This window comes from Vicugna pacos, chromosome 6 (genome assembly GCF_048564905.1).
Source record: "Vicugna pacos chromosome 6, VicPac4, whole genome shotgun sequence".
Classification (NCBI taxonomy): Eukaryota; Metazoa; Chordata; class Mammalia; order Artiodactyla; family Camelidae; genus Vicugna; species Vicugna pacos.
Window position 1 is genome coordinate 32,117,735 of NC_132992.1, and position 26,731 is coordinate 32,144,465.

The 26,731-nt window shown below is 40.6% G+C and overlaps 1 pseudogene and 2 gene segments (V, D, J or C); all 3 read left to right on the forward strand.

Annotated features, from left to right (window-relative positions):
- Positions 1-10,237: 10,237 nt before the first annotated feature.
- LOC102535323 (uncharacterized) lies at positions 10,238-13,093 on the forward strand (annotated as a pseudogene).
- A 2,886-nt stretch (positions 13,094-15,979) lies between these two features.
- LOC116280845 (T cell receptor alpha variable 8-4-like) lies at positions 15,980-16,493 on the forward strand. The segment is given in 2 exon segments: positions 15,980-16,025; positions 16,141-16,493. Coding segments are annotated over 2 exon segments (399 nt in total).
- Positions 16,494-23,418: 6,925 nt separating this feature from the next.
- LOC102545889 (T cell receptor alpha variable 23/delta variable 6-like) lies at positions 23,419-25,317 on the forward strand. The segment is given in 2 exon segments: positions 23,419-23,473; positions 24,932-25,317. Coding segments are annotated over 2 exon segments (441 nt in total).
- The last annotated feature ends 1,414 nt before the right edge of the window (positions 25,318-26,731 follow it).

A 26,731-nucleotide genomic window follows, 5' to 3' on the forward strand; every position in this document is an offset into this window, starting at 1 on the left:
AGCAAAGTGCGCGATGTCAGGGCTCACATCGTCTATTTTCCATATCTCTGTGCTTCTGTCTGAAGTCCAATGTCCAAAAATGCTTTCATTGATTTTGTCCAGCTTTCTAGTTAGAAGGTGAACTCTGTCTTTACCAGTGATAAAGAACTCATAGTAATGAATCTTCATTGTATTGTACAAATATGTCATCAGTCCATGATTTTGGAGGGAAGATCCTGATCATCCAACCACAGATTACTTGAGAACTGCAGGAGGTCGTGTTTCCTCCATGACACGTGGACTGAGTCTTGCAGGATGAGCAGAGCTAATTCAGGTGAAGGACAAGAACAGAGCAGTGAGCGCTTTCTAGGCCGAGGGACCCTTCTCTGACCCATGAGATCCACGGAGACACATGCAAGGAAGGGTCCCCAGGCTATTCCACTTGAAGTTGTGTCGGGGATTGCTGGGGAAGCTACAGATACCTGTACCACACCTAAATGTTGGAAGTAATAACTGAATATTTCTCCAAGCATACTTGTGTTTAGGGTTCTTACCTCTGAGTCCTGTCTCATCCCCCTTTATCATCTCTCCAGCTATTATGAGGAGGAGGAGGTCAGACCTGGCTGTGGTGCAGTTTGTCGGAGGACCACCAGGGGGCGGGCTTCCTTCAGACGTGGTTCATGTTCGCCTTTAGGCGCTGGTTTGACTTGCTTGCCTCTGCAGCCACAAGACACATGACTTGCTGTGCAGAAAGGGGCTCTTGGTTCCTGAGTGAGGAGTTTCTGTGGCATCCAGCTGGAGACTAGAGCTATTAGATTTGCTGTATTCCGGGGAGCAAGGATCATTTTCTTCTGCCAACATGCTTTCTGCCCCTCACCCTGTTCTTCTCATCTTCTTACTATTCAGTAAGTAACATTTCATCCTAGACGTCAATGCTTGCTTTTAGTTTTCCTCTCTGGCAGGAAACCCTCCTCCTGTGCATTTCTAACATAACAAAGTAATTCTCTTTTAGGGGGAACCAGTGGAGACTCAGTGACCCAGACTGAAGTCCCAGTCACTCTCCCAGAGGAGGCGTCTATGTTCCTGAACTGCATCTATCAGACTGCTGATTCAAATCCCTACCTTTTCTGGTATGTGCAGTACGTCAACAGAGCTCCTCAGCTCCTCCTGAAGGGCTCAACTGGAAACCCGAGGCCTGAGCATCAGGGTTTTCAGGCCACTCTTGTTAAAAGTAACAGGACCTTCCACCTGCAGAAACCATCCGTGCAGACGTCAGACTCGGCCGTGTACTACTGTGCTCTGAGTGACACAGTGAGAGGGGCTGCAGGAGGAGCTGAGCACAAACCCAAGGCGCAGGTGGGCGGCAGTGAGTGGCCTTGGGAGGAAGAGTTACATTCTCCCCATGGGTAGTTTTGTGTTTATTTAGAGGTATTCAGGAAAATGAACGAAGCTCAGTTCTATGTCCTAGAAACCTAGGAGGTGGGGGATTGCTCTCAGATTGGGTAGGTTGGAAGTCAGCGTTAGAGGGGACCTAAGCTCTGATCCCCAGAAGTGCGTGTGCTCAGCTGGAAAGCCTCCAGATTGAATTTAAATAAATTCTGTTTTCTCAGAATGTAACATGGATGTTAGAAATCCTTCATATATTAACCTATGGAAGCAAAAAGAAACACATGATTAAAAGGTGCATCAGCTGAATCACAATCAGAAATCAGCACATGGCTGCCAGGCACGTCAGACACCCTCGTCCATGCGGCTGAGACCTACAGCTGTTGAGCTGCTGCTCTGAGTGAGCGCCTTTGCGCCAGAGCTGCCGCAGTGGGCTGAAGAGGCATTTGCAATTTTCTAATGGCTACACTTTTGATATAAGGGAGTAAGAATGCAGGGTCTGGTGACATTATACTCATTTTGACTATAGGGTGCAATAGTTGAAACCAAGATTTTTCTAGCACAGACTTACTGCTGACTGCTGTCAGACATGTGCAGCCAGACAAATGTTGTCAATCAGCAAAGTTGCTTTGATAGTATTAAGCCGACACAGACCTTTTTATCCGGTGTAAGTCTCCCCAGAAACCAATGCCTTGGAATGTAGGAAGAAAAGTTACGATGATTGATAGTGAACAGTTTTATCTTCCTGTCTGGAAGATGATAAATCTGTGAGCTTAAATCATAGTAGATTTTGGCTGCAGATTAAAAAAAAAAAGCATACAAAATCCTGGGTGGCCATTTGTTCTCAAAAGTCGCCATAATCATAATAAATTATATGTGTCATGTAACTTTAAGTCCACCTTAGATCCCCTGGCTGCATATGGCAAAATGTAGATTGCAGCTCTGACATATCTGTTGTCAGTCTAATTACAATAAGTCTAAACAGGTAGGTTAGAATAATCAACCGTGTCAACACGCTACGCCATGACACAGGCAACCGGAGACCAGCAAGTTTCATTTCCTGTTCCGGTGCAAAGCATCTCACAGCTCAGTGACTGGGCACGTGCCGTGTCAGACACAGGCCAGGCACTTAGACCTGAATCTGGGAGAGAACACAGCCCATTTCCCTCAGAGGCAGAGCTTCCGACATGCGGTTCCCTGGGCTGCTGAGAGTCGTCATAGCGTCCGTCTGCCTTGGTAAGGCTGGTGAGGCTGGCCGCGGGCGGTCTCAGGCTCCTCTCAGCTCCCACGCCGGGCGCAGGGCAGCTCACTGTTTCTGGTGGGGTCTAGGGGAGCTGAGTAGTGGGATTGGTGGTGAATTCAGATCTCTTAGTCCTACATCTGCTCCGTACAGTCTGCTGGGTACCACCAGGAGACTCAACTGAATTCCTTCTCTCTCTCTCTCTCTATGTATTTTTTTTTCCCTTTGTCTTTGTGCTTAATGTTATCAAAGCAACTTTCCTGGTTGACATTTGTCCAGCTGCACACGTCTAACAGTAATCAATAGTAAGTTTGCACTAGAAAAATCTTGCTTTCAAATATTGCACCCTGTAGTCTCTCTCTCTATATATATATGTATGTATGCAATACATGTATATGTATATATAAATTTTTTTCCCCTCCAGGATCTGTCAAAGCCCAGAAGGCAACTCAAGACCCGCCAGCAATTTCTAGGCTGGAGAAGGAGGCGGCCACCTTGGACTGTGTATATGAAGCTAAAGCTTACAGTTATTATTTATTCTGGTACAAACAAGCACCTAGTGGGGAAATGCTTTTCCTCATTCATCAGGAGTCTTACAATGAGCGAAATACAACAGAGGGTCGGTATTTTTTGAACTTCCAGAAATCGGCCGGTTCCATCAGCCTCACCATCACAGCCTTGCAGCTCGGGGACTCAGCGGTGTATTTCTGTGCTCTGAGCGACCACAGTGATGTGGGTGCCTGTGGGAGCCCCACAGAAACCTCAGGTCTCAACGTGATCCCCCAGCTGTGAACACCTGGTTGAGAATCGCACCGTGGACAGAAAAGGGCAGAGGCTGTGCCATTGGGGAAAGGGGGGTTAGAAGTGGAAAATTCACGCTAAGGGAAATGCGATCTGTGTAGCTCAGAGAATCTCTCTCTGATACATAGTGTCATTCATCTAAAGCATCTTTAGCTTCACTTCTTTATCTTGAAGTAGATCATTTGGCAAAGTATTTTTTAAACTTTTTGATGGTGATGACATATTTTTAAATTCAGTACTATTTGGCCGAATATACACCTGAACTGTTAGACTCTCAGGTTCACTGCACAAATACTTCTGCATATTTTCTTATAGGAAGGCTTTTACTTCCACTTTAGCTTCTAATGACTCCAGATGGCCTGAGTTTCAGACAATTTTGCACCAAATATGTGCAGAATAGCTGTCACATAACATCTAAAACAGCAATGTCTCTGTGCTGCTGTTTGATAATATTTGGTGGGAGTTACCCTAGTGGATTTGTCTCCATCTGGAATTCCAGAAAGGAAGACAGTCCTCCTTGTATAAGGATTTTCTGCCCCTACTGTGCAAATAACAATGATCCCAATACAGGACAATTTTCCAGAAAAGAAAGCATGAGTGTGTGTGTGTGCGAGAGTGAGAGAGAGAGAGAAACAACAGAATTAGGTAGCCACGTCATCAGGAAATTAACTAGTTAAACAATTAAGTTTTGTAAATCACACGTATTGGAAGAACGTAGCTCAAGGCTTCCAGAGACAACTTTTCATGAAGAAAATGGATCTAAGCAGTTTACAAGGATGTAGATCAAAGAATTGAAACAACAAAAATGTGTCCTGGAATGTGGCGCAGGAAACTGTATTGGTGAGAGAGACTCAAAAGAGGATTCCCAACATTTAGCAAAAAAATTAAAAACACCAGAGCTAAAATAATCAATTATCCATCTTGTTTAATGTTTACTTCAATCTATTTGTACTTCTGAAGCACGAAGATGCTTCTAAGGCGTTTTGGAGAAGATGGCCTAGCAATGCAAACTGGTGGCAGTGTGAAGTCATTGTCCCTAATCGCTACTTGATCCCTAACATCCCTCAAATCACATCCTGTTTCCTTCATCACTGGCATATCTCACCACAACAGCTATCTTACTTTTTCTTGATCATCTCATATCTCTAATTCTTCTAACATCATCTTTAGGATATTTTGCCTATAAGTAAATAAATGCCATTGGGAAGGAGAGCATTGTGTGCCCATAACTTGCTTTGTGCCTCCTTTGAGGTCACCTGAGCTGACCTCTTTGTGGACATAGTAATCACATTTATACTTGAAAGATAAAGAGGAATTTTTCGGGGTTATTCTGTACTAAGTTCTTATCCAGAATGACCTTAGCAGGGCACCCAGGGTATTTCTAGATTATTCATTGCAAAGAAACCAGGATTTGGGGGAACTGTATTCCACATCTTGTAGTAACCTATAGTGACAAAGAATATGAAAAGGAATATATTTAGGTACATGAATGACTGAAGCATTATGCGGTACACTAAAAATTGACACAACATTGTAAACTGACTATACTTCAATAAAAACTAAAAATTAAAAAAAACCCAGAATTTATGGACACGGGATATACCTGGTTGGAAATGGAAAGTAACTAATGCAGGGTCTCTAGGGACGCGATCAGCAAAGGTATAAAACCTGAACGATCACAAGCCTAAATGGCTTCCTGCTGCAGCCTGTGCTGCTGCAGTTGACCTTTGCCCTGCTGCGCCCCCGTCTGTGCTGCTGTTGAAAAAGAGGCTTTAGGAAGCTTTGTTGGAAGATTTACGACCTCCCAGAGGCTGACTGACTCTGCCCCTCTGTCTTGTTTGTAGCCTTGCTCTCGGGAAGCCCCCGTGTGTCTCCTCCTGGTCACTGCCATCCTTCCAGGGAAACCACATCCCATGGATAGACTGGCTTTGTCCATTTTTGAACACTGTACAAATAGGATAATATAGTTGGGATTTTTTTCTTGATACAGTTTCTTCTCAGTATTATGTTTCTAAGAATCATACATGTTTTGTGCAGTTTAGTTTGTTTATTCTCATTGTTGCCTGAATATATCACAGTTTATTTACGTATCTGTCTTAATGGTTCTTGGGACTCCAGGGACTCGTTTCAAACTCTTTGAGCCAATCTTTTGAATCTTCCCTAACTTAGCTTGAGGAAGATTGAAAAAGACACACCATGGCAGCTTCACTCCTATTCTCTCTGACTCCTCAGTGAATCATCAGTTTTCTCAAGTATCGTCACTATGGATAATAGGCTAAGGAAAACAAAAAAAAGGGCTTCGTGTATGTTTTGCAAGCAGCGTCAAACATGTTTGTTTGTGTTCTCTCTTCGTGTGTTCTCATGTATTGAAATCTCTCTCCAAAATCCAAGACAAAAGGGACTGTTGCAATTAATGTTTTTTGCAATTAGTATGCTTTCACATACCTACACTGATATCAATACTGAAGTATAGACTTAAAAATTCCTGTTGTGCCTATAACTGTGAGCTCCACAGGGCCAGGAAGCGGGTTTACATCGCATATTACACAGTCCATGGCACAGAGTGGTTGCACATTAAATATTTGTGGATCGAAGAAGAATTAATTAATTGATACATACCATCAACAGATACAGAGCTTCTACCCTTTGGATGCTGCTAGATAATTATGGATCAGTTATTCTTGCATTTGGCCATGTCTCATCACCATGAGAACATGCCTTCTGTTTGCATGTGCCATCATTCCCCTTCCTGTTGGTACAGATTTTCCTCATATGCCACTATTTCCAGGTTTGCAATTTAGATGGTCTCCCTCTTTATGGCATTGACAGAGTCATTTTTTATTACCTGAGTCTGTAGGAAGGTATAAATTCATTTTCTTGTGGACTTGGAAGTCTGTCTTGTTGGCGCATGTCGATTCTTCTAGATTTCAGCTGGTGATGACATCTCCTGCTGGACTGTTGCTTTTCTGCTTTCATTTCCAGAGCTTTTATCTTAGAATTTCAGCCTTAAATATTTACTTCCTATGGCTACAGGTAGGAGCCCTGTAAAGCTAAGGATGGTAGTGGATGAGGCGGGAGGCAGTGGTTCAGGCTGAAACAAAATCACACCTAACTTAGTTCTCTTTGAGCCCTAATACGTTTCCTTTCCATCCTCATGTCTGATGCACAAAGGACATGGCCTTGTATAGTAGATGCTCTCCATACACTAGATGTTGTCCGTGATCCAGTCAGATGGGGTTAAACTATCTGCTGTCATTTATCTTTACCATTCCCATGACTTGCACTGCCTCCTTGTATAGTTTTCCTTTCATGCCTAGTGACCTGGGTTTGGGGTGGATATTTCTACTACTGGGAATCTTAAGCTGTAAGACAGAAAAACCCAATGTGCCTGTTTTTCTAATTTCCTGATCCTGGTTCCAAAGAGTGAATTATTTCAATCAAGGACACTTTTAAGCTCCTGGATTCTCTATCCTTAAGAAACCTGTTAGACAGTTTTATCCCCAGTTGTAACATTGGCCCTTTCAGAATCCTCCGATGACCGCGCAGTCAGGGCTCTGCCCCGGGGCTAGAGGGAAGGAGAGTCACTGCATCTTGGGGGAAATGAGCAATTTGACCTTGGGATGGTGACTGTGAATAAAGGTTAGATGGAATCATGTAATTTCAGCAAAAAGTAGTAACAAAACCAGAGGATTTTCATTCTTGGGACAATTTGTAGAGAAGATTCTCTTCTTCAAGAAACACATGCTCTATTATAGTAAAGAAGTTACAGACAAGGAAGCAAAATCTCACTGTTGGTTCAGTTTGATGACTTGAAGATGGATAGGCATTTTTCTCAGAGAATTTTAAAGTTTAAAAGACTGTGAACATCAGAAAAGATTACAGTTATCCTTGACCATAAGACAGATGTATCCATTTTCCAAATCTATAGTAGAAAACATTGCCCTGTAATTCATGGCAGAGGATTCCAGAGGCTGATGAATTGAGAGGGTTTGGTTTGGGTACTATATTTTTAACTTTACTTTGTAGGTAGAGAAATTACAATGAGTATAAAAGGGAAATTTTCAGGCTCAAAGGATAAAATGATTTTCAGTCTTCTATGGGAAGTGTTGCTTTGAGCTTGTTGCTTAATCACAGCAAGCAGGCAAAGCTTAAGGCAAAGATATTCCTCTTTTAAAAAAATATACATTATAAAGATTAACTCAAAATGGACCATGGACTTAAATGTAAGACACAAAACTATTAAATTTTCAGGAAAAAAAAATAAGAGAAAATCTTTAGGACTTGGTGCTAAATAAATGTCAGATCTGACACCAAAAGCATGATACACACACACACACACACACACACACACACATACAGAACAGAATCGAAATTAAATCAGAGCCTTTTCCTCTGCAAAAGACCCTGGTAAGGATATGAAACAGAAAAGCTACAGACTGGGAGTAAATATTTACAAACCTTGTATTTGACAGGGGATTTGTATCTAGAATATGTAACGAACTCTCAAAACGAAGTGATAAAACAGCCAAAACAACCAAACAGAAAATGGGCGAAAGACCTGAATAGCTGTTCCCCTAAGGAAGACGTATGGATCGCAAGTCAGCACATGGGAAGATGCTCGGCATCATTAGCGCTCAGAGAAATGCAAATTAAAACCACCATGAAACATCACTACACAACTATCAAGGGGGCTAAAATAAAAAACAGAGATAACATCAAATTCTGGCAAACATGTGGGGAAGACTGGATCATCATAAATTGCTGGTGGGGATGTAAATGGTGCGGGCACCCTGGAAAGTGGCAGTTTCTTACATAATTAAACATGCAGTTGCACACGTGGACACTTAGGTAAATAAAGATTTTATCCACATAAAAAGCTGTACCTGAATATTCATAACAGCTTTATTCTTAGCCGCCAAACTGTGCAAGCCACCAGAATGTCCCCGGGGGGGGGTGACAGGTTAACTGTCTAACTGCGGCACATCCACACCATGGAAAACCACTCAGAAAGAAGAGGAAACAAACAGGCTGGGCACACACAGCAACGTGAATAGATCTCATGCTTTTGTTAATCACACGCAGTGAAGAAAACCTCAAGGGTTACCTCTATATAATGCCATTCATATAACAGTATTAAAATAACAAAACTGCAGGGATAGAAGAACAGGTAAGTGATGTCGGGGTTACTGAGTAACGGAGGGGACGGGCGTGGCTACAAACCGGCAGCCTGAGGGAGCCTGTGGTTATGAAACAGCTGTGCATCTTGATTGCGGTAATGAATCCATACGTGAGCTGCACAAGCACACATGGACCCACACATGTGTAAAACTGCATAGAAACACGCACACACACACACATGACTGTATGTAGAACTGTGGAAATCTAAACAAGCTTTGCGGGTTGTACCGACATTAATTTCCTGGTTTGCATACTGCTGGAGGAGACTGGGTGAAGGGTACACAAGAGCTCCCTATGCAGCTTTTGAACACTTCCATGAATCTATAATTATTTCAAATTTAAAATGTTTTTAAATTACACAAAATTGTCATAAAACTCACAATCATGGATCATCTCCTTGGGCTCAGCTCCTTGGTTCTTCCAGTGTCTACCTCACAGAGAGCTCCTGCCCTAATCTTGTAGTTACCTTTTCTCCCATCTCTCCAAGAAACACATTCAGAAACAGAGAAAAGCTACTTTTTTAATGTGACTTGTAAGAGTCAGAGTTTGCTAAGTACAGCTAGACTAAATCAAATCAGCGATGATAAAACGGATGCAAGTCAGTGTAAGGATTTTTAGATCACTAGTAAATGATCAAATTTTATAAGGAAAAGTCAAAGAACAGCAAACCCCTGGCTCACACCGTCAGTGTGATAAATTCTGTACCGCTTACCTTCTCCTGTCACAGAGTGGGTGAGGGATGAGTGACATGAAAGCAGCGCATCTGAGAGTGGATGCTGTTTTACTGGCTGCAGCTAATTCACTCAAGTCTAAAGTCAGCAACATAAAGACACGTTCAATATGACAAAATCCAATGGAGTGTCATAGAATCAACTTAAGCGATGCTAGTTTTGCCATAATCATCCATCTGCCTCCACCTCCACCCTGTAACTTCCTGATCTCCAAGGTCTAGGATGGAGAGCTCTCTTCCCTCTGCCGTGTTCTTCCTTCCCTCCCTCCCTCTGAATGTCTGTCAAGTTTCCAACTCTGAGTTTTAGTCACACTTGGTCCCTGTAGCCAGGTATAAGATTATTTGCAGAAATAGATTTCTTAACTTACGTTCCCAATTTTCTGTCGAAGAGGTTTCCAGACGTAGCCACGGCTGTTCCATCATCGCCCCCTCCTTTTCAGCACTCTAGTTCTTCTAAGTCTCACCTGCTGAGATGCTTGCGTATTACAGAGAGAAGCATAATCCACTAAACCTATGCCTGGGTTCAACTCTTTTATAACTTCTGGTAGCAGTTTAGCTTCAAAGACCATTGAAGGAACAATGAAACCATTAAAAGTGCAGGCAGAGAATGCCTGACTTCAGCTTCATACTTCATTTATTCTCTGCCCACCGGTATCAAAATGCCCTTCCCACAATCTCTGGAGGTGGCGTGGAGGGGGGACCGTGAGGTTGTGCTTGTGAGCACCCGGTGGCAGTGGTTCCGTCCCTCTCGTGCCACAAGCGCCTCAAGCATCAAAAGCATTCACTCTTGAGAGGATTTGCTCTCGAGCCGCCAACAGAAAGGCTCTCCGGTGCATCAAAGAACGAGAACGAAGACACAGGAACAGTTCCTCCGAGGAGAAGGTTTGGAATCATTAAAGTTGTATCAAGACTGAGATACCAGGATGGAGAGCGTGCTGGGATGTGCATTCATAGACTTGTGGCTTCAGCTTGGCGGTAAGTCGGAGGTTAAGAGGTGAGAACACAAGGGCACATTTATCCAGAGCTGAGAAGAAAAGGGGTTTAATCTCAGCTCATCCCAGGTTTCTTGTTGGAATTCTTCAAAACTGCCAAACTGAAAGCTTTGTTTCATTTCTGATTTTGTTTTCCTGAACAGGGTTGAGTGGAGGAGACCAGGTGGAGCAGCGTCCTCAGACCCTGAAAGTCCAGGAGGGAGAGCACAGCCGCAGCCTCAGCTGCAGCTACACGGCCAGCTCTTTCAGGGGAACGCAGTGGTTCAGACTAGATCCCGGGAAGGGCCCCGAACTCCTCTTCCTTCTGCTCTCAGTTGGGGATTCTGGGTTTCTCCAGTGGGTACAGTGAGGAGTGCTGAAGGACGAGAAATGAACATCCCCTGTTCCCACTTCACCACTGGAGGAAATCAGTACAACTTCTGGTACTGACTGCTGTGTAACCAGGGCCACAGTAACGGATTTGAATTTTTAAAGAACAAAGTGACCAATACAGTGGCTTCACTACCCCTCCCTGTGGAAAGGAAGCCCAGTGCCTGATCCCGCCCCAGGTCACCCTGGAGGACAGCACTGTGCATTGCGAGACACCCCCAGCAGGGCAGGCCTGGCCACGCCAGGGACCCTGGGAGGGAAGGGGGGATAACCTCCATTTAGAGAGGACATTACACACAACATGTGAGGTTAATGAAAGGAGGTAGAAAATGAAATAAGAAGGAAAAGGAAACTACTAAGGAAAATGTATATAAAAAGAACTGGAACAGGAAAAAAAAAAGCAGGCAGATAGAGGAACCTGGATGTGCATCCTTTCTCCAACCTGGAATCCTCAGCCTTGCTGGAGGTCCAGTGTGAAGATTTTTAGATGAACATTATTCCTCTGAGGAATATCTGGGTTTTCTCAGTTTTTTTTTCAGCTATAGCACATGCATCGAAGAAGTAAATAAATTTGAAATTTTGCTAGAACAATTATATGAATATTTCTCATTTCAATTTTTTCTTTAGTTTTCTCTAGAAACATTGTTCCCTATTTTATGATTAAACAAGTTATAAATTAATATTTGATTGTTTAGATTAGTAAAACAACTTTAAGCATATAGAATAAACATTGATATTTCTTAGATTTGTCCCTAAGTACTCTATTACTGTTAAAGCTTAAGTGAGCACGTTTCATCTGTTTCAATTCATTTACATACACATTCATAATAAAAATACTATAAAAACATAAATGAGGTCACACATATGTAAACTACTGTGATTCTTGAATAAGTGTGAAAAATCATTGTAAGTCAGAAAATTTAAGTCAACTTATTCTTTTCCACAATTGTATGTGGTATCATCATATAGATCTACCATAACATATTGAATATTTATATTGAAGGATATTTAAAATATTTTTCACTTTTTTCTGCTGCATACAATGTACAATTTAATAATGCATTTATCAAGGTATTTCTTAACAAAAACTTCCCAGCCTAATGGAATGTCTGGCATCCAATGTTAGATACAACATATACATAACACCTATAAATCTTTATTAGTTTATACTTTACCTGTCAGACATGAGCGTGCCCTTCTCCTGACAGCATCACGCAACGAATATTAGCATAAGGATTTTTAACTCTCATTGCAATCTGATGGGTGAGGCATGATATAAAGAGACTGTTCAAGAAAATGTCAATTAAACAAAACCAGGGTTGAAGTGACAAGAGGAGGGAGCAGTTTTAGGAATCTGGAGAGAGCAGCCACAAACAGATAGTGAAAATGTAGATCTCTGCTTTTCTAATATAAGCATTTAAACTACGCATTTCTCCCTATGCACACATGTAGCTAAATTATACAAATTTGATATTTTAGAAAACAGTTTTCACTTAGAAGGAGGAGGAGAGACAGGCATTTCTCTTGGTCCTGAGACGAAGGTGTTTCCATTGCCACCTCCCGCTCTTGGCAGATCAGCGTCTGTGTGCCCGCCTGTGTGCCTGTGCGATTTGACTCTGATTGGTTGGGTTTCCTGTGGAAATGTTTGAACATAAGAGACAGCAAGGCAGATCTTTCATTGTGTGAGACTTGGTCAGTATTACAGACACAAGAGTTCAGTTCTCAGTGAGTCTAAGGGACAGAAAGAATGGACAAGTCCCTGAGCCTGCTCATCCTTTGGTTACAACTAGACTGTTCAATCCAAACTGGGCAAAGAGCCGGCAGATTTCGGGACATTCTTCCCAAGGGAAGAGAGAGAAATACAAGGGGTTGTACCTGCATGGTTTTCTGGGAGTCTCTGTGGAGAGTGAAAAAGTGAATTTAAAAATAATTTCCAAAGATCAATTTGCCACTAACCAATCTCTCTCTGTGTGTGTTCTCTTTCTGAACAGGGGTGAGCAGTAAACAGCATGTGAATCAGAGCTCTGAAGTCCTGACCGTCCGAGAGGGAGGCAGCCTGGTTCTCAACTGCACTTACACCGACAGTGCCCTTTACTCCCTTCAGTGGTTTAGACAAGACCCTCGGAGAGGCTCACATCTCTGCTGTTAATTCAGGCGAATCAGAGAGAACAAACTAGTGGGAGAATTAAGGCCTCTTGGGATCAATTGTCAAGACATAGCCCTCTCCACATTGCAGCTGCTCGGCCCAGCGACTCGGCCACCTACCTCTGTGCTGTGAGGCACAGTGCCGAACAGGCACCTGTCCCCAGGACCCAAACTCTGCAGCTGGGGCTCCAACCACAGTCTGTCCTGAAGCTGAGGAGACTTTGTACATTGACTCTCTCTCCAGATAGAAGCAACGGAACATACAAAACCTGATAAAATAATCTGAAATTAAATAGTGAATTCATTGACTTTTAGATTTTTATCAATCCCAATTCAAATAATAGTTTTATGGAGATTAATATCCACACAGTTAACTCTTTTAAAGTGGGCAATTAAGATGGCTTCTCGTATATTCACAATGTTGCACAACCACCACCTCTATCTAGTTTCAAAACATTATCACCCCAGAAAGGAAACCACATACCCACTAAGCAGTTACTTCTCATCTCCCCTCTCACACGCCCCTGGAAACAACCAACCTGCTTTCTGATCATGGATTTACCTATTCTGTATATTTTACATAAATTGAATAATAGAATATGTGGTCTTTTGTGCATGGCTTGTTTCATTTAATGTAATGTTTTGGAGGGTCATCCAACTCAGGACCAACTGGAGCAAAGTAAATATTCACTCCTAGCCAATCATAAAGGATGCCCCACTTCTAATTAGCCTGCTTACATTGTCCTCCATTTTTTTTTTGTTTGTCAGTTTTACTGATCTTTTTTAAAGAACTAGCTCTTTGTTTCATTGATTTTCTCTACTGTTCTTCTATTTTAAATTTCATTGAATTTCATTAAATTTCTCCTTCTAACTTTATTATTTCCTTCCTTTTGCTTGTTTTGGATTAATTTGTCAATTTTTCCCTAGGTTCTTCATGTGGAAGTTTAGATGACTGATTTGAAATGTTTACTCCTTTTTGTTTTTCTGACATTTGTATGTAGTGCTAAAGATTTCCGTCTCAGCGCTGCTTTGGCTGTGTCGCATAAATTTTGATAAATTGTGTTTTTATTTCTATACAATTTAATGTAAGTTTGATCCCTCGAGACATCCTCTGTGACTCATAGATTATTAAGTGTGCTGTTTAGTTGCCAAATATTTAGAAATGTTCCTGTGTCATTCTGTAGTTTATTAATAATTTTATTTCATTGTGGTCAGAAAACATACTGTTTATGATATTAATTATTTTATATTAAATTTGTTGAAGCTTATTTTAAGCCCCAAGATATGGGCTTACTTGGTATATATTCCGTGGGCACTTGAGAAAAACGTGTGTTCTTCTGCGGTTGGGGGGAGTGTTGTGTATCTGGCTGTGAGAGCATCCTGCTTGGTGGTGATACCCTTGCTGATTTTCTGGTAAATTGTTCCACCAGTTGTGGAGAGCGGGGTACTGAAGTTTCCAACTGTAACTCTCTCTAGATTTGTCTGTTTTTCTTTTTAGTTCTATCAATTTTTTTTTGCACTTATTTTCAGCTCCGTTAGCTGGTGCATACACATTTAGCATTGTTATGTCTTCTTGGTAATTTATCTTCTCATCAATATATAATGTTCCTCTCTGTCTCTGGTCACGTCCTTCTTTCAGAAATCTGTCTACTTTACCTGATACAATATAACCATTACTGCTTTCCTTTGATTAATGGTTGAATGATCTATCTTTTCCCATCCTTTTCCTTTCAAGATGCCTGTGTCATATTTGAAATGAGTTTCTTGTAGTCAGCTGTAGTTGGGTCATATTTTTAAATCCACTTTTTGACTAAATTGTCATTTTATTGGTGTATGCAGATCAATCTCTAGTTTGTGTATGTAGATAATTTGCATCTAATGGCATTGATATTTTAGGGCTTAATCTTCCATTTTAGTTGATTTTTTTTTTGTTCTCACTGTTTTTTGTTCCCTGAGATTTTTTCTTCTGACATCCTGCGAGTTATTTGATATTTCTTAGAATTATATTTCAATTTATCTGTGGTGTTTTAGATGTGTCTTATTGTATAGTTTAAAAACTGGTTACTCTAGTTATTACATTATATACACATAATATTCTCTTGGTAATATCATTTCACCAATTTGAATGAAATATAAAAACACTGCTTCCCTTTACACCCACTTATTCTGCCCTATTCATAACATAATTTTCTTTAATATTTCCCCCATGTGTGTTTAGAACCTCATTAGATAGGGTTATGATTTGATTTGATCAATCAAAGATAATTTAGAAAATTCAAGAGGAAGAGAAAACTCTACTGTATTTATCCGTAGTTTTGCTAATTATGTTCTTTCTTCCTTCCCTGTCATTTCAAGATTTGTTCCTTTATCACTTTTTTTGTTTAGAGAATGTCCTTTAAACATCCTATTAGGATAGGTCTACTGGTGACAAATGTTCTTAGTTTTCCTTCATCTGAGAATGTCTCAATTTCCCCTTTATTCCTAAAGGGTAATTTTATATGTACATCACTCTGGATTGATGGCTGTTCTCTTTTAACCGTTGAAAAATATTGGGTTATTTCCTTTTGGCTTCTAGTTAAACCTGGAAATTAAAAAATGTAATTTGTTGTAATTTTATTTCTTGTTCTAAAAATTATTTTGTATTCAATTTTTATTGACAATTCTGTGTTGTTTTAAAAAGCCCAATTGAATGGGTTTCAGGGCCTACAAAACATATATTCTCCTCTGTATGTAACCATAATGCTTTGGAATTCAGCCACAGAAGGGCAGGAAGGAGATGGGGAAGGTCACAAACATTGTGAACTTCTCCTTAGCTCTCTGTTTGGCCCCTGGAGGGTGCTGCTGCCTAAATTGAAATGGCTTTGCTGAAAAAGATCAGAACAAGCTCATAACAACCTTCCTTCCCTACAGTTTAAAGAGATGCTCTAACAAAATTTCTTACACACTGACATGTTAAGCGTCTCAGACTCCAGGGGCAGGCAGTACTGTTAAGTCGGCCTCTCTTCCTGACTCTCCCTGTAGAGTCCATAAGAAGAGGAAACCTAAATCCCCTGTCATTTCTCAAACTCAGAGCAACTTGGGTTCGAGTCCCCAGTCATCAGACTTTTGTTTGTGGAGAATCTGCCAGAAAGGAGTTCACTGCCTCTTCACTGCTCCACCATGATCTCGGTGTTCACCTTGATGCTGGAGGTGCTCCTGTTCCTGGGTGAGTACTATTCCATTTTAGTCCCTTGTCCACGCATGGAACATTGTTCTGGCCTGACTTTGAATAGAGACTGTCTGTTTTAGCTGAGTTCATTGATACAGCATTGATGTTTCAGGAGGAGCCGGAGCCCAGTCAGTGACCCAGCCTGACAGGCACGGCATCACTGTCCCTGAAGGAGCCCGCCTGGAGCTGAGGTGCAGCTACTCATCCACTTATTCACCATATCTCTTCTGGTACGTGCAGTACCCCAACCAAGGACTCCAGCTTCTCCTGAAGTACGTGTCTGGAAACAGCCTTGTTTCAGGCATCAAAGGTTTTGAGGCTGAATTTAGGAAGAATGAAACCTCCTTTCACCTGAGGAAAATGTCAGCCCATTGGAGCGACTCAGCAGAGTACTTCTGTGCTCTCAGTGACACAGTGCCTGAGTCTGCGGGGGGAGCTGAACACAAACCTCCTGAGACGTTGTAGCCTAAAAGACTCAGGGGCTCAGCCTGAGCATAGTCTGTGAGGGCAAACAGCACAGAGAATACAGAATCTGGGAAGTGTTTTGTTCCTATGGGCATCTCAGATTCTTTTCATTTTCATCTTTCCTTATCTCTTCTTTTTTCTTCCCTTGCTTTCCCTTTCTTGTTTCTTTTCTTTCTTTTTTCTTTTTTTCCATGTTACAAAGGAAAGTTTCCTGAAGTTTGGAATTTTTATCCTCTAGAGTCAGGATTCCAGAAGGAATGAGGCTGTCTGATCTTCAACAAGCTGGAAGGAGCTACTTGCTCCCATGTTGTTTGAAATAGTGATGGGCTGAGATGGCTTGAGGTGGGCCATGTGAGTTGGTATAAGGCAAGTCAGAGAATTTGCTTTACAGCATTACTCTCGTCTCACAAGCTATCAGAAAACCCAGGACAGTTGTTTATTTCTAACTGTGTTATCTCCAGACTATTTTACAGGCATTCTGTTAGGCTTCTTTCCTTAAGGGACTTTAGCTCTTTGACTAAAGCATTTGGTGCTGATGCACTTAATTAGAGCTCGCATTTAAGGATGTATATGAGAGGACCTCTCCAAGACAATATAGTATGAAGATAAAAATTCTTTACCCAGCGGACCCAAGTAACAATCACTCTAAGTTACATACTATGTCACCCCAAAGTTCCATGTGGAACATGGGGATTGGTGATTCTGAGTGTCCCATCCTTTCTTTGTCAGACTCAGCCAGGCTACCTCTATCCTTTTCCTCCCTCTTAATTCGATTCTTTAAAAGCCACAGGGGGGCCAGTAATAATTAGTGATTTCTCAATCATCTTTACTTATTTTTCTGCACTCTCTCTCACAGTCTCTTTACTAAACATTTGCAGCATTCTTGAACTGTCCTCCTGAGCTTCCGTGTCTGCAGATCAGTTCACTTCTTTCTTCAGTGAAATATACAGGCCCTCATTTTCCATCGTTTTGACACCCAAACCATTCTACAGAGAATCATTGTTGTTTATAAAGTCTGAGGCACGGGCACAAACTAAGATTTTCATATGTTTTCAAAAATTTATTTTTCCTTCAAAATAATCTACTAAAGCCAAAAACAAGATACAAATAACAATAGTAATAAACAGATTTTTAAATATACTTAAAACTGAAATTTTATTTAAAATTTATTTTAAAGTTACAGATTTTTAATACAAATTAAGCCATTTAAAACTCTAGTTTCAATGCCCTTCTGGCTGTTAAAGCAAATATCCCTCTTTAGGCAGGTTCAGTTTAGAGTAAATATGTATAATTTAATAGTAATAATGCTTAATACAGCAGAGCATCCCAGCAACATGAGCAACTGCTGTGAATACTGTGCTGACTTATGAGCACCCTTCAGAACCACAGACGAGAACACAAGAGAATTTAAATAATGGATCCACAGCACTCCTGGGAAACACTTTCGTCATGAAAGAATCCACTGCGTCCGTGACATCTGAGAGGAACAGTTAGGCTGGATAATTCATTTTTGTTTTCTCTTCCCTAAAATTCACCCAAATTCCAAGTAAGATTTGGCCTTCTATGTCAGCATCAGCACAATCCACAAGTTTTCAGGTATTCAAATGCAATTTCAAGGACAACCGTTATGGAATGTGGATAAGCATTTTCCTTGAACCTGAATGGTGTTAGTAGTTGTTTAAGGTTACAGATTGTGCCCAGACTAAGTGACAGACATACCCCGTGTTCTTTAGTACACTTATTTGTGTGTGTGTGTGTGTGTGTGTGTGTTTGTGATGGGTGGTACTGTCCACATACTTGCTCGTCTTCCCTGTTCCTCGTATTTAAAATGAACAAGCGGGGAGGGTATAGCTCAAGTGGAAGAGCACATGCTTGACATGCACAAGGTCCTGGGTTCAATCCCAGCACCTTTTCTAAAATAAATAGATAAATAATAAATAAGTAAACCTAATTACCCCCAATCCCCAAACAAAATAAACAAGCCCCTTTCAAAGATCACCCATTCTCACTTTGTTACTGTCCACTGTTGTCACTTGAACAGAAGGCATATCATAGCCTGTCATCCACTGACCGGTCTCCTGTAATACAGTCCGGAAGTAATTGTTACAGCCTTGATGTTCATGTAGTATTTATGGCTTTCTTTTACTCTGCCATCCTCTAAGCCTTTATTATATTTACAGAATTATTTGTCTCTCCCACTATATCAGAAGCCCTCGGCAGGGTACAATTCTAATTCATTTTTGCATTTTCTTAGGTCGTAGACAGACTTAAACATATGGCTAAACTGACTGAATCACATTGGAGGGCTCATTTTTATAAGTTCATAAGTAAGAATTAAATGGATTATTTTTATATCACTACATGAAATTCTATTGTGTAAAATAATTTATTTTCATAAAAAGGCACTGTGGGGACTTATGGTCCTACCCGTGGTACTCTCCATCCTTGCGGATACTTCTGTAGTGCCACATTAACTCACAGGTACAGTCCTAGAGAAAGACAGCCGGGCTGCGCTGTGGATATCTGCTGAGTGAGAAGTGCGACCGAGCAGAACCCTGCAGGACCAGTCTGGGTACAAAAGCTCCTCCAAGTCCCTAGTTTCCTTTTTTCTTTTTAATTGAAGTATAGTGTATTCTTGGTTTATTTTTTATTAAAAAAAAAAAAGGCTGTAGTCTGCTAGGCCTTTCCTGAGTTTTAAAAAAGACCCAAGCAGTTACTAATTAGGAAGTGAGGGAACGCAGAAACAAAGAGAAAGCAGTCAAGAAACAATAGTTCAGCAATAAAGCACAGTCCTAGTCTCTCATCAAGGGATATACACAAAAATCTGACACAGATCCTTGAGTTATTCTCCCCAAACTGAGGCCCCCACCACGCAGAAGGTGGTGACTGTATGCTGACCACTAGCAGCCAGACCCCAGGCTGGCTGGACTCGGAAGGCTGATGATTAAGATTCCTGAAACATCTCCCTGCTACCTCGCCATCAGCCAGTCAGAAGAAAGGCCACAGCTTTTCCACTTCGCTCCAAATGTTGCCTTGAAAAACTCTTCCCTGAAAGCCATCAGGGAGTTTCGGGTTTTTAAGCATGAGCTGCCCATTCTCCTTGTCTGGCACCCCGCAAATAAATGCTGCACTTTCTTTCACCACAATCCCCTGTCAGTAGCTTGGATTTGCTGCCCACTGGGTGAGGGAACTCAAGTTTGGTTTCCTAACAGAAGTATTCTTTTCTTAAGGTTTTAGCCTCTAGGGGGCACTGTAAGCTTTTCTTAAACCGAGGGCTTACCCTAGGGGATCTAGTGGAGAATAGTTGTTGAAAGTGTTAAAATGAAAGCCACAGACTCAAAATGGTGTCAGTTGTGCTAAAAGCCCATGATACCAAACCTGGACTTAACATCTCACCCAAATGCAATGTCACCTTTCCCCAGAAATGTAATCTTAATCAGTCAGTAGAAATTTTCCAATTAACACTAGAGATGTAGTATGTCCCATGGGCACTCCCCATCCTCCAGAGGAAGAGGAGGCCATCTGCATGACAAAACCTCCACCCTCCCCCAAAAGAAGGCCTAAAAACAATCCTTTCTTTTCTTTTTCTAATGATCTCTTGCAGCATCCTTCTTCTTATAAAAACCTTCCACCTTGTAGCCCCCAGAGCACCCTTCCAGCTGCTGGATGGAATGGGAAGCTGCCCGATTAATGAATTGCCTAATAAATCAATTAGATCTTCGTATTTACTCAGTTAAATTTTGCCTTTCAACTAAAGACTTGAGAAATTTTGAAGCACAATTGAGAGCTAGTAATAGCAAAGAGGGGACAACATAGAGAAAAGCTAAGCCCTTACCAGCATATAAGAAGAAATCTGCTTCCCGCTGAAGACTCTTTTCAATTAATAGCTCTGTTTTATTCTCTGATTCAAGCACTAGAACTTTATGATTGTAAAGGATATATCTTTATTGTCATTGTTTTTATCTGTATCTATGTCATTATTTTTACCCGTCTCTCTCAGACGAGACTCCTGGATCAAAAAGAGACTCACATAAACAAAACAAAAGAAGGAAAATTTCAAAGACTAGATATTAGAAAATGGGGATTTTTTCACTTTTATTACCAAAGCTTTTTTTATATCAGGGGCAAATCTGAAATTTCATTTCCCAGGTTCAACATTGTATCTAAACCACAGAAATTCACCCTTTCCCGCTCACTCTCTATCTACCCCTTTCCAGCCCTTTCTCAGTTCACTTGACTTGAGAGGGTGGGGCTTTCTGTCACAGAGCATCCCCTGAGCAGGCTTCACTGGGTGAGCTGACAGGTTGGAGGAGCAGGAACAGTTCCAGAACAAGTCATGACACTCACCACCCAGGAGTGGAGTTATGTATCATACGCTGAAAACATCCCGGCAAGAAGGCGAGGCGTCATGAAGAGGCTGGTGGGCGCTGTGCTGGGGCTTCTGTGTGCCCAGGTTTGCTGTGAGTTGGGGCTGCCCCGCAGGGAATGTGCAGGACTGAGCAGCTGCAGTGTTGTTGAGGGGACAGGGATGGGAGCTGAGGAGACTTGCAGACTTTCTATCCTCTTCATCATCGCTGGGGGCACTTTCAGGGCTTTGTAAGATTTAGTAACCCTTGCCTGTGACTGTTTCTCTGATTCTCATCAGGTGTGACAGGGGAGGATGTGGAGCAGAGTCCTCCAGTCCTGAGTCTCCAGGAGGGAGCCACCTCCACGCTGTGGTGCAAGTTTTCCAGCTCTGTGACCAGTGTGCAGTGGTATCGTCAGAACCCCGGGGGCCGCCTCATCCACCTGTTTTACGTTGCTTCAGGGACGAAGCACGATGGAAGATTCAGTGCCACGACAGTCATTCAAGAACGCCGCAGCTCCTTGAACATTTCCTCTTCCCAGACCGCAGACTCAGCCACTTACTTCTGTGCTGTGAGCACAGTGCTCCCCGGGCACCTGCAGCCTGAACACAAACCCTCAGCGGGCTCGGCCCCCTCCAGCCACAGTCTCACCGTGAGGCCCCACACTGATTGGTAGGGCTTGATAGTCCTCACCTTATTGACAGAGTTTTTTTTGTTGTTGAAGTCCAGTCAGTTACAGTGTGTCTGTCTCTGGTGTACAGCACAGTATCCCAGTCATGCACATACACGCATATATTTGTTTTCATATTATTTTTCCATGAAAGGTTGTTACAAGATATTGAACATAGTTCCCTGTGCTATACAAAAGTAAGTTTTTTCCTTTTTCAGTTTTATTAGGTAGCGTTATTGTAGTTTGACTGCACATACACAATATATTACATGTAAATGCATATATACGATATACTGCACTTATTTTTAGTTTACATATATGTACTGACAGAAACTATTTCAAAATCTATGTTTATATATAGTAGCTAACATTTGTAAATCTCAAACTCCCAAATGTATCCCCTCCCACTCCCTTTTCCTGGTAACCATGAGATTGTTTACTAAGTCTGCGAGTCTGTTTCTATTTGATAGATGAGTTCATAGTGTCCCTTCCTTTTTCTTTTTTTTTAGATACCGGATATAAGTGATATCATATGGTATTTTTCTTTCTCTTCCTGCTGACTTCAGTTAGGATGACAATCTCCAGGTCTATCCATGTTGCTGCAAATGGCATTATTTTATTCTTTTTATGGCAGAGTAATATTCCATTGTATAAATATACCACTGCTTCTTTATCCAGTCATCTGTTGATGGACATTTAGATGCTTCCATATCTAACGTACTATCAATAGCCAATATGGAAAATAGTATGGATTCTTTAAAAAGACTAAAGTGTTAGCATATGATCCAGCAATCCCACTCCTGGGCATATATCCAGAGAAAACTCTAATTCAAAACATACATGCACCCACTGCTGATAACAATACTATCTACAACAGCCAAGAGATGGATAACTTAAAAAAAATTCTTTTTCTTCTACACTCAGAAAAAGGCTAACTTCAAGGACGTCTGTTTTTATTTGAAACTTAACATCTGCAAATGAAGTTGACATGATATCACAACTTATTACATTATCCTTGATGAAGATTGGAAAATGAATTTCACTTTGCAGCTCATTCCTGTCAGAATAGTGATGTTGCTGCTCGGTACTCCTCTAAGCCATGGGTTCCAAAGTCCCCTTTTTCAAGCAGTTGTGGATTATTTTAGGGTGATATTGTCCACATGGCAGTGAGAGTGCTCATTGCATCAAGAACACATCATTTTAAAAGTCTCAATGTTACCCAGTTTAAAAATGAGCAAAATATTTAATCAGAATCTTCATAAAAGATATATACTCTACACCAAGAATCAATGAAATATGTCCCATGAGCCAAATCCATCCAGACACCTACTTCTGTAAATAAAATTTTATTGGAACATAGCAATTCCCATGTTTAAAATGTATTATCAGTGGCTTCTTTCATGCTGCAAATGGCAGAGTCTAGTAGTCGCAACACAGACTGAATGGCCTGCAAAGCCAAAAGTATTTACTATTCTACACATTATGGTTAAAGTTTGCAAAACCCTTTGCTACATCATTAGCCATCAGGGAAATTCAAATTACTACCGCATGAGATCACTATAACCCATTATGTTGGCTAAAAATGAAAGGATAACTATTTCAATTGTTGACAGAAAGGGACAAAAACTGTCTAATTTAAAAACTATTTAGATTCATGTTCTCTTCAGTGTGAAGGGCTCTTTTGAGCTGATGTTGATATTATGGGAAGAAAGATGGCCCTATGCAGTGATTCTGCCTGAGGACCAATTTCCCAACAAGGGCTAATCTTCTGTCTAAGGAAATCATTGGTGCAAGAAGACTCAGTCACTTATTCCATTGGTCTGATTCACACATGGATGATGAACATGAATTTTTAAGAAGCTGTATATAATGTTTCAATGGAACTTCTCTCTATGGCCACCAAGGGGCAATGCCGCTTCAGAGAACACTCTTTGTCCCACATACAGATGTAGAATATTCTACAAGTAGCCAGAAGTTATTCTTTGAAAATCTAACAAATTCCTATCTCCTACTTTGCTTGAATTTACATCTATCAATCATGTAGTCTGAGGAGCGGGCGCTCTGACCAGTGTCTCCTGTTGGACCATGATGATGTTCTACTTTAGTAGGATTTGAGATGACATCAAATGCAGAAACACCACGTTCCCTCTGTGCTTCGGGGAAAAAACGTGCTCCCTATTTCTTTTAACTTCTATTATTTATAATGCAGATCAGCGCTATTTTTATGGCTGCTCTGGAATTATCCTCAATTTATACCTCTATATTCTGTTGTGTTAAATCAAAAGCCAAACTGATTCCTCACAGTTTTGTATCTTGCCTATGAGGATGAAGTGTGAAGAAAATGTTAAATGTTTGTTCAAATATGGAATAAGAACTACCAAACTGTTGTATCCTGAATGTATTCCTAAGATCTACCAAAAATGTTGTATTCTTGAATTTCTTCATGGCCCCATATCTTCCAAAGTCAGCAGAATTTTTCGATCTTCTATCCATTTGGAAAGGAAAACTTTTTCAGAACAGATTATTCTAGTACTTCTTAATTTCTCTTCTCCATGTATATTATTAGAAATATTTCTTTTGCTTGGTATATATATTTTAGAAAAAATATCAAGAAACTGAAAGTGATTTAATGATATTTTGTCATTTCTTAGGGTGGAATAAAATCTGGACACATCTGAAAGACTCCAATAAAATTTAAGTTCCCTGAGGGAAAAGAACTGTATATTCTTTCTGTTCTGATCCATGGCCTTCGCTTATAATGGTATATTGTGCCCCTTGTGTGTCTTCAATGAACTGTAATTAGCATTTATAATAAAAGAGAAATACCCCTCTACATGCTGATCTTGTGACTTTGTGGGATTCCATTTTTCCCCATTGTAAAATAATATTACTCCTGTTAAGACTTCAACCTGTTCTGGTGCATTATTTTAATATTCTAGATGTGAAGAAATGGAAGCTGAGGAATGGAGGAGGGAAATCTGAAACTGATCTTTATCCATGTGTAAGGATGAGATTTCTGATTCCCAATGAATGTAATTTTCAGCATTTCTAACTAAGAGCAAAATAAGGAAATGCTTGCTTTGAGGAAAATAGTTCTAAGTGAAAGCACTTGTGACAGGGAGGAGCCCGTTGACAAAAATTGAAAGGTGGAAGTTAAAGTCAGCTTCCTCGCTGGCTGAGAGGACCAGAGGCCCACCTGGGCTGTCACTGAGCTTTGGTGCCAGGAAAAATGGACAAGCTTCTGGGAGCATTATTTTTAATTCTGTGGCTTCAACTAAGCTGTGAGTTATGGAAGAGAAACTCTAGGCTATGTCATAAATTTGCAGGAATGAGAAAATGGGGGTGTGGACAAATTCATGCAGGTAGAAACTTTAAGAAAGACATATGAATTTGTGGACCTAATGACTTTTCTTTTTATTCAGGGGTGAGTGGACAACAGAATGGAAAAAGTGAGCAACAGCAGGTGAAACAGAGCCCTCAACCCCTGGCAGTCCACGAAGGAGCGATTTCAGTTCTTAACTGTACTTATGAGAATGATGCATTTCACTACTTCCCATGGTACCGGCAATACCCTGGTCAAGGCCCGGAATTCTTGATAGCCAAAAGTTCAGGTGGGAATAAAAAGGAAGATGGAAGATTCACGGTTTCCTCCAATGGAAGTGCCAAACTCTTCTCATTGCACATCAAGGACTCCCAGCCCGGAGACGCAGCCACCTACTTCTGTGCAGCAAGTGCACAGAGCTCCCCAGGCACCTGCAGCCTGTACCCAAACCTGCAGCCGGGGCTCCAGCCAAATCCTGATGTGTAGATGAAATATTCACACAGAGACACGCAGCCCCCCCCCACATACACACTCAGACACTCTGTTAGTCCATAAAACAATCTTAGTACATTTTAAAAAACTGACATTATGCAGAATTTCTACCTTGACCAAAAGTTAAATTGATTTAGAAAATCAATCGCAAAAAATTCTCTCTAGAAACTCCCAAATACTTGGAATTTATACACTAAGTTTTAAAATAACCCATTAATTAAAGAAGCGATTACAATGGCTATTAGAAAATATTTAGAAAGAAGATATAGTGAGAAAACTCACAAATAAGTATATGCGGGACACAGCTAAAATAGTAGATAAAAGCAAATTTATCTTTTAAATACTTATATTATTATCAAAGAAAAAAGGTTGCACGAAAATTATCTAATCTTTCAACAAAAGAAGATAGAAAAATAACAAGTTACCCACCATAATCTGAAAGAAAGAAAAAAATAAAAATTCAAATTGGTGACCCTAAAGCATACTGTAGAGATAATCATGAAATACAACGTTAATTATTTTAAAATGATTAATAACGTTGATATACTTGTGACTAGAATTATCAATGGAGTTATCAATGAACTAAAACAGAGGAAACACAAAATATAAATAGGAGGAATGAAAAAGAAAACCACATACAAATGCTGTAATGCTAGAAGGATAATGAAGGAATATTATTAACAATTTTATTCCACTGAATAAGAATACGGATGTAGACCCACACAAGTAAGGAAAACTGAGTTTTTGACAAGGTGTAAAGACAATTCAATGAAGGAAAGATAGTCAGATCAGCAAATGATGCTGCAAACATTGGATATTCATACGAAAATAACTGAAATTTGGCCTAAATCTAACACTTGTTAGAAAATTTGAGGACAGTCTAAAAATGGATCATGCATCCAAGTGTAAAATGTGAAACTGTAAATCTTTCAGGAAAAAGCCTAAGAAAAATTTTAAGACCTAGCGCTAGACAAAATGGTTTTAGAGATGATACCAGATGCACACTGCATTAAAAACTAAATAAATTAGATTGCATCAAAATTAAAAATGTTTGCTCTGTGAAAGACATTATTAAGAGAGTGAAAAGTACAAACTACAGATGGGCAGGAAATATTTGCAAAACATATGTTTATCAAAGGTCTGGTATTCAGAATATAGTGAATTCTCTAAACTCAGCAGGAAGAAACAGACAAGCCAGGTATAAAATGAACAGAAGACTCACACAGACACTTCACCAAAGAAGATGCGTGATAGGGAAATAAGCCTATAACTAAGTTGTATAAACAAGAGTTCAACATCATTAGCCACTAAAGAAGCGCAAATCAAAGCCACAGCGAGCCACTCCACATCTATCAGAATGGCTAAAATAAAACATACTGACAATGCCAAGTTCTGGCAAGGATGCAGG